This window comes from Arvicola amphibius, chromosome 15, assembly GCF_903992535.2.
Source record: "Arvicola amphibius chromosome 15, mArvAmp1.2, whole genome shotgun sequence".
Taxonomy (NCBI): Eukaryota; Metazoa; Chordata; class Mammalia; order Rodentia; family Cricetidae; genus Arvicola; species Arvicola amphibius.
The window spans coordinates 50,611,646-50,623,955 of NC_052061.1; the positions used below are offsets into that span (position 1 = coordinate 50,611,646).

General features: G+C 50.8%; 1 protein-coding gene across 7 annotated transcripts in view; it reads right to left on the reverse strand.

Annotated features, from left to right (window-relative positions):
- Positions 1 to 12,310, reverse strand: part of Ttc13 (tetratricopeptide repeat domain 13) — a 59,885-nt gene that overhangs the window by 5,670 nt on the left and 41,905 nt on the right. For 4 of the 7 annotated variants that reach the window (XM_038312579.1, XM_038312577.1, XM_038312576.1 and 1 more), the window contains 7 exons: positions 11,670 to 11,826; positions 9,396 to 9,526; positions 8,790 to 8,922; positions 6,405 to 6,497; positions 4,496 to 4,579; positions 3,047 to 3,131; positions 385 to 494 (listed from right to left, as the gene is read on the reverse strand). In XM_038312579.1, coding sequence (XP_038168507.1) covers positions 385 to 494; positions 3,047 to 3,131; positions 4,496 to 4,579; positions 6,405 to 6,497; positions 8,790 to 8,922; positions 9,396 to 9,526; positions 11,670 to 11,826 — 793 coding nt within the window. The remainder of the gene's footprint in view (positions 1 to 384; positions 495 to 3,046; positions 3,132 to 4,495; positions 4,580 to 6,404; positions 6,498 to 8,789; positions 8,923 to 9,395; positions 9,527 to 11,669; positions 11,827 to 12,310) is intronic. The other 3 variants (XM_038312580.1, XM_038312578.1, XM_038312575.1) reach the window with 1 other exon arrangement.

Consider the following 12,310-nt stretch of genomic DNA (forward strand, 5'->3'; position numbering starts at 1 on the left):
CTGTCAAAGAAAAAATATTTTTTAAAATGCTTCTAAATCAGCGGCTGTGAAACAAAACAGAACATGCGGCTGTGGGGGCAGAAGAGGAGGTCACAAGCGACAAGGACCAGGCTGGCCTCAAACTCACGGGGATCCAACTGTCTCTGCCTCCCGGGTGCTGGGATTGATGGTGTGTGCCCCCACCACCCGGCTCACTTTCTTAATTTTGGCTATCTGTTCCTCCAAACTTTCCTCTAAGACAGCACCACCCTTGCAATACACACACCAGCAATCCCTGCATGGCAGCCTGAACCTGCACAGATCCGTATCTTCCTGCTGTGCCCAGACGTACACTGCGAGAGCACACAGGGCCCACCAGCCCCCATCACGCCTGAGCACACGTACTTGTCTCCGGTGATAGTGATGGTGAAGCCCTCATGTTCTTTCCCTTGATCTTTGAGGCTGGGAACTTTGGTGTTCACAGTGAACCCGTCCTTCGTTTTGGTGTTGAACTGCTTTCGAGGGGAAATAAAAATCTATATTAGTTGTAGCTCTGACACTACAACACGACGCTGTCACCTACAAACAAGCTGGGCAATTTACAGCTACCCTGGGCTGCATATGCCTACAGGCTGCAGATAGACAGATCTAGTTCTGATCTGTCCCGAACCCTGACTCAGCCCTAGGTTTTTCTAAGGCACTCAAACTGAGAGACCATGTGCTCTCTCTTGGCAGGCAGAGACTGGACACCCCTCCTCTCTTTAGGTGGAGCACAAACCCCAGGAGCCCCAGTCTCAATTCCCACAAGCCTACAGAGTAGCAGAGACTCCAGCAGGAAGGTGTAGGGTACCCCTACCAGCCAATATCTGGCTCACTGCGCCAGCTGTTCCTCCCAACTCAGCAGGCAGCAATCTTGCCTACAAACAGAGCAGCAATGCCAGCATCCCTACCCTGAAAAATCACTTTGTGTTCCTGCAAGCGCAACCCCAGAAATGCAGGCCTTAGAGGTGCTCAGCATTCCTTCTCTAGAGGGCAGTTTTATCTGCATACTCCAACTCTGCAGACCACGGGTTATTAGGAGTTCCTGAGAGCTGGCCTAGGAGCTGGTGTCTCCTAGGAACACCCTGGATGCCAGCTTCAGATGTCAGCTTTGTATTAAGACTTGTGACATTCCAAAATGGCAGTAAACAGGTTCTGCCTTTACTTTAGAAATATGACTTCCTACTTCCTCCTTTGGCTACTTGGTGTTGTGCATGTTTTTCTAGGATGAATGGACCTGGAGTAACACAGCCAATGACAATGGCTTCTCCAACACCAGGCCACAGGAATGCTGGCTGGAGGCTCAGGGCAGGGTGCAGCTGGACAGAGCAGGCTACCAGGGATGCCAGCTGCACTGAGGCAGGAGGCACCTTTCTTTCAGGGAATGGCTCTCAGAAGAGAAGTACAGGTACTTATTGTATGCCACAAACAAGACCAGGTGAGAACGCATACTCACGAAAAGAAACAAGCCTGGCCAAACCCCTGGGCCAGGAAGGGGCCGAGTGAGGGGTGAGGCCAGCCCTAGCTAGTGAGCCATGTGCTGGGGCACATATCCTTTTCTCTAAGTCTTCCAATGCACTCCATATTTTTCAGAGGAAGCAGCAAGCTACGTATTTCCTAGACACTTTAAACGCATACAGACCAACACATCCACAACCTGACTAAAAGGACAAGCTCCTACAGACAGCACAACACGGACAATGCTGCCACCGTCTGGCGAGGCGCTACAGGGCTTCCCTCTGTACACTCTGCTTTCCTTTCCACTATCTGCACAAGTTCCACCTGACATCTCCACAGGAAAGCGGCTGGGAAGCTGACCCACTGCAGCTCTGGTTCTTCTCTATGGCGTGTCCTGCCACCCTCAGTCATGGGAGTAACTGCCATGATACTGAAGGTTAGCACAAGGCAGGTGGACTTCAAAAGCCGGCTGAGATCCTTCTCAACTGTCACAGCTAAGGATTTCCTCTTTAGCTTGCTCTCCCCCACTCTCTTTTGTGAGCTTTCAGTGTGACTGACATCTTTCCCAGGCTCTGACTTTCTATGAGAGGGGTGCATCTCATTTGCACTCTTTCAGAGTGTATCTCAAATTAAGGCAGACATAAAATTCATGCTGTTGCTGCTGACCCAGCGTTAGGGATCAAGGACAGGTCTAGTGTGCTCTACCATAATTCACAGGGAGTCACCGCTGGGACCAAAGGAAGCTGGAGGTGCACACAGGAATTGCCCACCTTCAAGGCCACAGCTTAGTCTCAGCTCTGCAATCCAGACAACTATGCTGAGGGCTCTCTGAGCAGCCCCTGCTGTGCCACAGGCTCTCCCTGCAGACACTTGGCAGTGCAACATGGACCCCTCCACCCCTGCCTTGGACATCTCCTCCTCTTCTACAGCTGCTGGCCACCCGTCCTATGGCACCATGAACATTCTCCAAGGAAGCTGTGGGGTTCCTTGATGGTTCTCTACTTTCAGGAATCAGTCTAACTATAGCAGTCCTGGGCCCCCACATGTGGAAGGGAAACATGGAGCCCTGGATTGTGGCCATAAGTCCAGTTCTGAACATTTTTCTCAAGCCCCTTTTGTTTCCTGAGTCAACTGCTTCCTCAAGAATCTGTTCTGGCTGAGTCTGGTTCAGCACTGCACTTGATTTTGGTTACTGTTTACAATGTGTTTATGATGGGATTTCGGATGACATCCTTCATTAAATTTCAAAACAGCATAACATTAAAATATGTGCTTTGTTTTCTCTCTAGGTTGCTGTCTTTTCTCACCCAGTTCCTCCTGAGATATTTTCTTTCAGTGTATTTATGTGTAAGTATGTTTCATCTGTCTGCATGTATGTCTATGAATCTTGAATGCCTGGTGCCTGGGTCAGAAGAGGGAGTCAGATACCCTGGAACTGAACTAATAGACAGTTCTGAGTCACCATATTGAGTGTTGGGAATTGAACCCAGGTCCTGGACAAAAGAAGCCAGTGCTCTTGAATGCTAGGTCACTGTTCCAGTCCCATCTGCGATTCTGATGATAAACTTACCTTCATAATTGGAAGAAGGTCTTCCACTTTATGTACCTTTTCCAGAGCTTCCCTGACTTCCAACAAGCCCTTTGGATTATTTGCTCTTGAAGAGAGAGGGGGAGAGCAGAAGGGAGGAGGCAATGGAGATTAGTGTAAAAATGCAACAAGTGGATCTCATTTAAACTTTAAACAACTGTTCCTAAGGATCAGCAGCTCGGTGCTGCAGCAACTCTGTGCTGTTGGCCTGAACAGCCTAGGGCTCCTCACTAACAGGATCATCCACCCAGATCAATGATACATCTGAGAAAACTGTCTGAAGTGTTCAGACCTTCCTCCTGCTTGGCATCCCCCTAAGCAACACAGCACTGGCTGAGTGTTGGTGTCATAGGACGTTCAGATGATCTGAAGAATGTGGGAGCATGTGTGTGAGCTTTGTGTGAATGTCACTGTGTAAATACCATTTAATGGAAGGGTCCTGAGTACCCAGAGATCTTGAAACTGATCAGGCACTGAGGATAAACAGTATCCAAACTGGGCAGCAGCAAGATAAGTCAAATCCTAGTTAACAGGTGCAGAGCTGGAGATGAGAACGGATCAGAGGAAAAGCAGCACGGTCAGCATGGCCAGCAGCCTTCACATACACCCCAAGTATGTGTGCAAGTATGAGGATGCAGATGAGAATGGAGGAGATCAGAGAAAACAGCATGGACGGCAGCCTTCACATATACCCCACATATGTGTGCAAGTGTGGACCTAGCTGTACATGGAGAAAATCAGAGAAAAGCAGCACGGTTGGCATGGCCAGCAGTCTTCACATTCACCCCACATATGTGTGCAGGTGTGAGACTGCACATGGAGGAGTTCAGAGGAAAAGCAGCACGGTCAGCATAGCTGGCAGCCTGCACATACATCCCACATATGTGTGCAGGTGTGAAACTGCAGATGGGAATGGAGGAGATCAGAGAAAACAGCATGGTCGGCATGGCCGGCAGCCTTCACATACATCCAACATACATATACAGGTGTGGGGCTGCACATGGAGGAGATCAGAGAAAACAGCACAGTCGGCATGGCCGCTGCCTTCACATCCACCCCATGTACAGGCACAGGTTTCTTAGCAAAACCTTGACTGTCCTGTTCCAAGTCTGCAGTGGGAAGTATGTGTGGCTCAAATCAAAGTACCCTGGTGGGTTCCACGTTGTCCTCAGACCAGGCTGGTGATTTCTCCGCTCAGAACTGAAGTCCCCAACAGACAGAGGCTTGGCAGGCAACGGGGACTAACACAGTGCTGAGTGTCAGGCTAAAAGCCTCTGAAGCCAGCACACAGATGCAGGCAGGTGACGGAAACCTTAAACTTCTGAGCTAGACGGTTTATCTGCCAGTGGCTCAGCTTTCGAATTTCACAAATATTCATACAAAAGACGTATGGAATCAATCTTTTATATCGAAGGGGGATCAAAGGCTTACCCGTGATAAACAAGAATTCTATCTTTAATAAAATGAAGTATTTTCTCAAAATATTCCAGGTATCTCATATTAATCACCTGACCCCTGTAAGGTTAAAAAAAAAATAAAATGATAAAATTAAACATCATTTTACAAAGGAATGTAAATATCAGTTAATTCTGAAAACAAGGAGCTGAGACCAGTGTGGCAGAGTATAAGAAAGCCAGCTCCGTCTCAGCAGGAAGCCTGGGCTCTTGGAGCCTGTCCTGGAAGAAAGGGTCCAGGACTTAGCTCATTTACGGGGGAAGGAAAACCCTCAGCTTAAATGGAGTTCAGAGCTGATGGCAGCTACGGTAGGTGGACACGCCACCTCTGGCTCTCTGTATGGCAGTCTGTAGTCTGCCGCTGCCTCTCCTTCTCTTCAGCAGTCTTCCTTCCCTCACTGTAAACACCACGGTCCTCGCACCCCCGCTCCATTTTTCCTTCTTTTGCATGCTCTGGAAGGTGTTCACATCTAGCAACAGCCGAGTCTGAGTCCCGATGCTCACAGCACCCGCTTGCCAACGTTCCGGCTGAAGTAGAACTTCTCTCCCCAGGAGAGCGCTTCAGTCTCCAACCGCCCCCCGCCCCCGACTTGCCACTCCCAGGCTAACAGGGGACAGCCATGGCCTAAGCTGGAGGCTGAAGGAATCCCTCTGAAGCTACTTTACCAGGCACCGCTGAGCCACTGCAGAGCGCCCTGCAGCGCCACAAAGCACCTGCAATTCCCCTCCAGCCCTGAAGGGGTCGCATGGGTCTGCAACTCTTATGCGTGTTCTCAGACCTCAAACCCTTCCCTTTGTTCCCAGTCTGCAGCTCCCTCACAAATCTTTTCAGTCACTGCTGCCACCACGACCCTCCACATGTACATATCTGTACTCGTTGCTTCTCTGCTCACCATCCACAAACGGCTCACCACGTTCCAGCCTCCATCCCCGAGACTCCCCGGAAGGCGCAGCTACAATAGATGGCTATCGTAGGCAGCTATATTAGCTGGGTCACAGCTTCCTGCCATGCTGAGCTCATCAGTGGGTTGGTGTACGACCCCCTTCTCTCTCTTGGGACCGTGCAGGCATGGCTACTGGCTACACCGGGAGTCCTTTTCTGCCTCCATCAAATCCTGACACGGGGCCTGTGACTCGGGCATCACTCAGCAAGAACACAAGGAGACACAGTGGCCTCAGTTACAATTCACCTAAATCTAGCTAAGAGAATCACAAATCATTCTGTGAGAAATAGGGAGGAGGCAATTACAAAGGGGAAAGATGACTTCTAGAAATTAAAAAGATAAGTATAAAAAAAGGCATTTACACTAAACCTAAATTTAAATGTCAAGTGTTAGGCAGAATAACATTTTCTTGATTCAGGTTTCTGGAGTTAGAAGTATTTTAGAAATGACCCAATTTCATCTAAAGTCATATTTACTAAATGGCAGGCAAAAGCCAAGAGCATCCTTGAAGTGGGTCTGTTCAGTATGTGTTCATGCCTGTTGTCGGGGTAGCTAAGCCCATAAAGGAAGGAAAGCCAAGTATTCACCCAGGTTCCTAACTGCAGGGCTCCGGACAATACAGAGACTGTCACAAAGGAGCAACCACAGTGACTGGCCCTTAGTGCTTAGAGTGGAGCCGGGGGTCCCTAGACACAGCAGATCCATGAGGATACTATGGTGACCCTTAGTGCTCAGGGTGGAGCTGGGGGGGGTCCTGGACACAACAGACCCATGAGGATACTATGGCAAATACTGAGTTCTCCATCTAATGACTTCCTAAGCTGATTCATGAAACTCGTGGCTGCATTGCTACCAGGGTGTGTTCCCTATCAAGGCCATCGAGGCACGTCTCATATTGCTGCACTCTTTCACCAACAGGAACAAGGCGCGAAAGGTTCCCACCTGATTAAGTTGATATGGTTGTTGAAACCTCTGCTGAGACTTCGTGCTGGCATCTGATCCAGCCACAGTACAGGCTGGTCTGGATCAGCGATCCTGTGAAACAGAGCTCATGAGGGCTGAGACCAAAGATGGCTCTCCGCAAAAGCGAGGAAGGAGCCCTTACTGGCTCCAACTTCTAAAAAGAGTACACAGACCAGCACACTCTGATGCTGCCTGGCCACACCAGTGAGAAGCCAGCAAAGGCTGATGAGCTGTAATGGCTGGTCTAATCTGTCAATTTGACGGGCATTATATCATCCTAGGAAACATACCAGATTCCAGAGAGAGTAACTGATGGGGGAAGACCCGCCTTACATGCAACTGGTACCATTCCAGGGGCAGGGACCCACACTCAGCACGGAGAAAGTGAGCCTCCTACTGCCATGCCTTCCCACCATGATGGAAGCCCTGAGCCCTCTCCCCCTGTCTCTCCCCCCCAAGAACCAGGCTGGCCTCAAACTCACAGAGATCCACCTGCCTCTGCCTCCCGAGTGCTGGGACTAAAGGCGTGTGCCGCCACTGCCCAGTCTCTTTCTCTCTTACGTTGCTTTCTGTCAGGGGTCCTCTCACAATGAGAAAAGGGGCTAATGGGAGAGCTAGAAATCCAGAGGCGGCCTGGAGCTTAGGGGACAGGCACAGGTGAGCAGGGATACTCCGAAGACCCCATCTGAAACACTGTGCTCATACAATCCCCACTCCTGTTTCATGAACACGAGCTGAGTGTGTTCCAGAGAATGAAGATAAAGTGATTTCTGGCAAACTTGAGGAGAAAAGAACTCACTACTTTAACTTATAGGGCCCAATTTTGTCAGCAAAGTGTGGATTCAAACCTCTCGGTGAGAAAAGACACATTGACAGGAGCAATCTATGATCTGATGGGAACACTCTATGGTCTGAAGGGAGCACTCTTTGGTCAGACGGGAGCATTTTATGGATAAGATGGGCACACTCTATGGTCTGACGGGAGCACTTTATGGTCAGACGGGAGCACTCTATGAGCTGACGGGAGCACTCTATGATCTGATGGGAGCACTCTGTGGTCAGACGGGAGCACCCTGTGGTCTGATGGGAGCACCCTGTGGTCTGATGGGAGCACTCTATGGTCTGATGGGAGCACCCTGTGGTCTGATGGGAGCACTCTATGATCTGACGGGAGCACTCTATGATCTGACGGGAGCACTCTATGATCTGATGGGAGCACTCTGTGGTCAGACGGGAGCACCCTGTGGTCTGATGGGAGCAACCTGTGGTCTGACGGGAGCACTCTATGGTCTGATGGGAGCACTCTATGGTCTGATGGGAGCACCCTGTGGTCTGATGGGAGCACTCTATGGTCTGATGGGAGCACTCTGTGGTCTGATGGGAGCACTCTGTGGTCTGACGGGAGCACCCTGTGGTCTGATGGGAGCACTCTGTGGTCAGACGGGAGCACTCTATGGTCTGATGGGAGCACCCTGTGGTCTGATGGGAGCACTCTGTGGTCAGACGGGAGCACTCTGTGATCTGACGGGAGCACTCTGTGGTCAGACGGGAGCACTCTATGATCTGACGGGAGCACTCTGTGGTCAGACGGGAGCACTCTATGATCTGATGGGAGCACCCTGTGGTCTGACGGGAGCACTCTGTGGTCAGACGGGAGCACTCTATGGTCAGACGGGAGCACCCTGTGGTCAGACGGGAGCACCCTGTGGTCTGATGGGAGCACCCTGTGGTCTGACGGGAGCACTCTATGGTCTGATGGGAGCACCCTGTGGTCTGACGGGAGCACTCTATGATCTGATGGGAGCACCCTGTGGTCTGATGGGAGCACTCTGTGGTCAGACGGGAGCACTCTATGATCTGACGGGAACACTCTGTGGTCAGACGGGAGCACTCTATGATCTGACGGGAGCACCCTGTGGTCTGATGGGAGCACTCTGTGGTCAGACGGGAGCACTCTGTGGTCAGACGGGAGCACTCTATGGTCTGACGGGAGCACTCTGTGGTCAGACGGGAGCACCCTGTGGTCTGACGGGAGCACTCTGTGGTCTGACGGGAGCACTCTGTGGTCAGACGGGAGCACCCTGTGGTCTGATGGGAGCACCCTGTGGTCTGACGGGAGCACTCTATGGTCTGATGGGAGCACCCTGTGGTCAGACGGGAGCACCCTGTGGTCTGACGGGAGCACTCTATGGTCTGATGGGAGCACTCTGTGGTCAGACGGGAGCACCCTGTGGTCTGATGGGAGCACTCTGTGGTCTGATGGGAGCACCCTGTGGTCAGACGGGAACACCCTGTGGTCAGACGGGAGCACTCTGTGGTCTGACGGGAGCACTCTATGCTGCTTTTCACTCGCCCACTAGTTACCTTCTCCACTTCACGGCAATGTCGAACATGTCCCTCCACTGCATCAACCTTGTCTTTCCATTCATGCGAACCTTCGAGTTGGTCCAGGTGCGATGTACAGCCTGCATGACTTCCAGCGCGGCCAAGCCCATGGCTAAGGGAGGTGAATATCAAGACAGTTCACCAGAGCCCTTTCCAGGGGCCAGTTCTCATCTTTTCTCTCAAGCCTTGGTGACCACACAGAGACCCAGAAGTCTTGTGAAACAGCGAGACTGAGCTTCTGGTGTCCTATCAGGTGAAGGTGGGCTGTTGGCCCACACTGCTTCCTACAGAAACAAGGAGAGCCTGAAGTTCCTCCTTTCTTCTGTAGGAAGGGGACAACTGCCCTGGATCAGGAACCCGACTTTTAGTAATGGCTGAAGGGCCAGGCTCCACATCTACATAGCAGCCAGAGCCCAGAGCCCAGCTGGAGCAGCAGCGTCCTCCAGCTCACCGTGAGCTACTACCCACTTCTGCTCTGGCCACGTGGAGAGCTGAGTAAGCACAACAACTAACAACTTCTAAAGAAAGACAGCGTGGCCTGACGACCTGTTCCTGGGCCAGAATGAGTCCATTTCTAGAGAATACCTCTGTGTATCCGCTTGTTGGGCAGGAAACCGGGTGTTTCATACTGCATCAGTGAGCCCAGGCGGTCAGCTACACAGATCAGCTCCTGGACTTCAGGCTTGTAGCCCTCGAAGTTCTGATGCAGCACATCCCTGCAAGAAGCACCAGGAGTGCGGTAAGGACGCAGCAGATGCCCGCACCATCCCCCACTGGAGCTCAGCCAAGACACACACAGCGTCAGGCAGCTCTCCCAGCTCCACAGCCCATCACACATGTAAGGCGGCACGTCAGTAAGTGGCGTAGGTGGGGTCCAAGGCCCTCTTCTCAGCATCTGCTCCATGAACTTTTCTGGATATACAGTATGCGGTGCCTTTTCCAACAAGTGGTCAAACCTGGCCAACAATGACTTTGAACTGATACTTGTTCCACTGACATTTATTGCAGTTATCCAAGACGTGAACTGACTTCAGCCCATTTTCCTTTTCTTCCCCTGTGCTGGGTAGTTCATGTCAATGTGACACAAGCTAAAGTCATCTGAGAGGAGGGAGCCTCAGTTAAGAAAACACCTGCATAAGACTGGACTGCAGGCAAGCCTGTAGAATATTTTCTTATTTGGTGAATTATGGGGGAGGGCCCAGACAATCTTGGGGGAGGTCACCCCTGGGCTGGTGGTTCTGGGTTCTGTAAGAAAGCAGGCTGAGCAAGCCAAGGGAGCAAGTCAGTAAGCAGCACTCCTCCACGGCCTCTGTATCAGCTCCTGCCTCCAGGCTCCTGCCCTGCTTGAGTTCCTGCCCTGATTTCTTTTGATGATTTAAAAAAATGCACCGGGCAGTGGTGGCACACGCCTTTACTCCCTGCACTCAGTAGACAGAAGCGGGTGGATCTCTGTGAGTTCAAGGCCAGCCTGGTCTACAGAGCTAGTTCCAAGACAGCTAGGGCTATACAGAGAAACCTTGTCTGAAAAAGAAAGAAAGGAAGGAAGGAAGGAAGAAAGGAAGGAAGGAAGGAAGGAAGGAAGGAAGGAAAGAAGGAAGGAAGGAACAAAGAAACAAACAAACAAACAAAAAGCAACTGTAGACTTATGTGCTTAATTAACTTTGGAAAATTCTTGGCCACAGTTCTTTCAAACACTGCTGCTCTCCATTTTCCTTAGATTCCAGGTGCGCCTGCTCCTCCAGGCCCTCCGTGTCCTCTGAACCCTACTCTGCTTGTCACTTCCTCCCAGCTGAGCTTTTTCCTCGCAGTCAAGTCTGTCTTCCTGCTTAGCCCATTACTGAAGTCTTTACTTCAGTGACAATACCTTCTAACCCTAAACCTGCCTTTCATTTTAAAAACCCATCTGACTCATCAGAGTCTCTTGTTTCTTCTTCATGCTGACAGCTTATTTTATTTAGTTATTTTCTGTCTTTATTCACAACTTTGCTGTGTGAAGTCCTCAAGGTGAGGTTTGGATTTCATTCCCATGGTCTTAGTTTGAGAGACTGGGGGTGTAGGGGAAAATGGAGGAGCTTGCAGTTATGTCTGCGGTGTTCCTAGAATGCCTCCAGCACGGGGTCACATTAACTCCTAAAAGGTTTACCTTACTCCACTGCAGGGCAGGTGGGCACACTATCCGCATGCTTCTCTCCCATGAAAACTCACCCCCCTCCTTCTTGTAAAGAGAATAGAAATGTCAAACTGCAGCGATTTCTCAGGCACTGCCAGACGTTTGGGAACGATTCTCTACTCTGCCCTGTTCTGTGCCTGACCGCCCTTCAGCACATCTGCATTTGCTCACTGCAACAGTGGCTGCCCAGCAGTGTAACTTTAACCTGTGTTCCTCAGCTGGCCCTGAGCCCGAGCTTCCCGGCCCCACCTCACTAGTGCTGGGATTATAACTGCACTACCACACCTAGCTAAGCTTTCAAATTGCAAAAATTTGTTTTGCCAGCAACCAGCAAAAAATAATGCTGATTAAAGATTGCCTGTAAGCCTCCATGGATCTGAAGTGTAAAGGCTGCTCAAAATGAGTGCAGAAGGTCAGGCTAGCAGGAGAAGAAACGCAACCTCTGTAAGAAAGTTTCAAGGTACCTTATCAACTAAGAGAAACAGTTGGTGGCATACAAACTACAAAAAGAAATTAATAGGAACATGGGCAAGAGTCATCTATTGATCAGGAAAGATGAGCACTCAGGGCTAAAGCAGTGGGATCCTGAGTCTGAAGTCGCCTGGAATGAATGCACACTGAGAGCCAATCCCTGCAGACAAAGCTGAGCTCCCAGCTGGGTTTCAGAAGCCACACCACACAGCACTTACTTGATATGAGGCTGCAGGCCTGGCTGCTCTTCGTAGCCATCTATGAGAAAAGGCAGGTTCTTGGCCCAGTGGTCCTTGAAGCTGCCCGGTAGATCCGTGTCAATGTTATATTCCGTCAGGGGCGTATCAAGGTGTGCGTGCAGATATCGAGAATACTCTGTAGATAGGAAAGGAGCTGCCAAACCCAGATACTGCCAAGGAAGCCTTTGTGAGAGCAAGCCACCACACTGATGCTTTGAACCGTGCTGCCGTTCTGAAGGACAGCTACAGGACTACAGAAGCCTGCCACTGACTTGAAGCACAAGGCTCAGGTCTACGTCAGTCTACTGGGGTCTTTTTTGACCACATCTTAAACACCTTTCCACGAAGAGAGCCAAAGAGCTCACTGTTCTGTCTCAGAGCCTGAACTCCGAGGGAAGTACCAGCCTGAGCCTGGGCTCTGCCAGCTCTGATGGACCAGGACCTGACAGCTACATTCTCTACAGAGATGTGCAGGAAGGAACTGATGGGTGTGCTTAGCCCCATCAGGTGCCACTCTCTGTACCAGCTCTGACGGACCAGGAGGAGTGCGAAGAGCAAGCTGCCCAAGAAGTGGACCCAGGGCTGTTGATACTTGATTCCGTTTTTAGAAACTTCAGTAG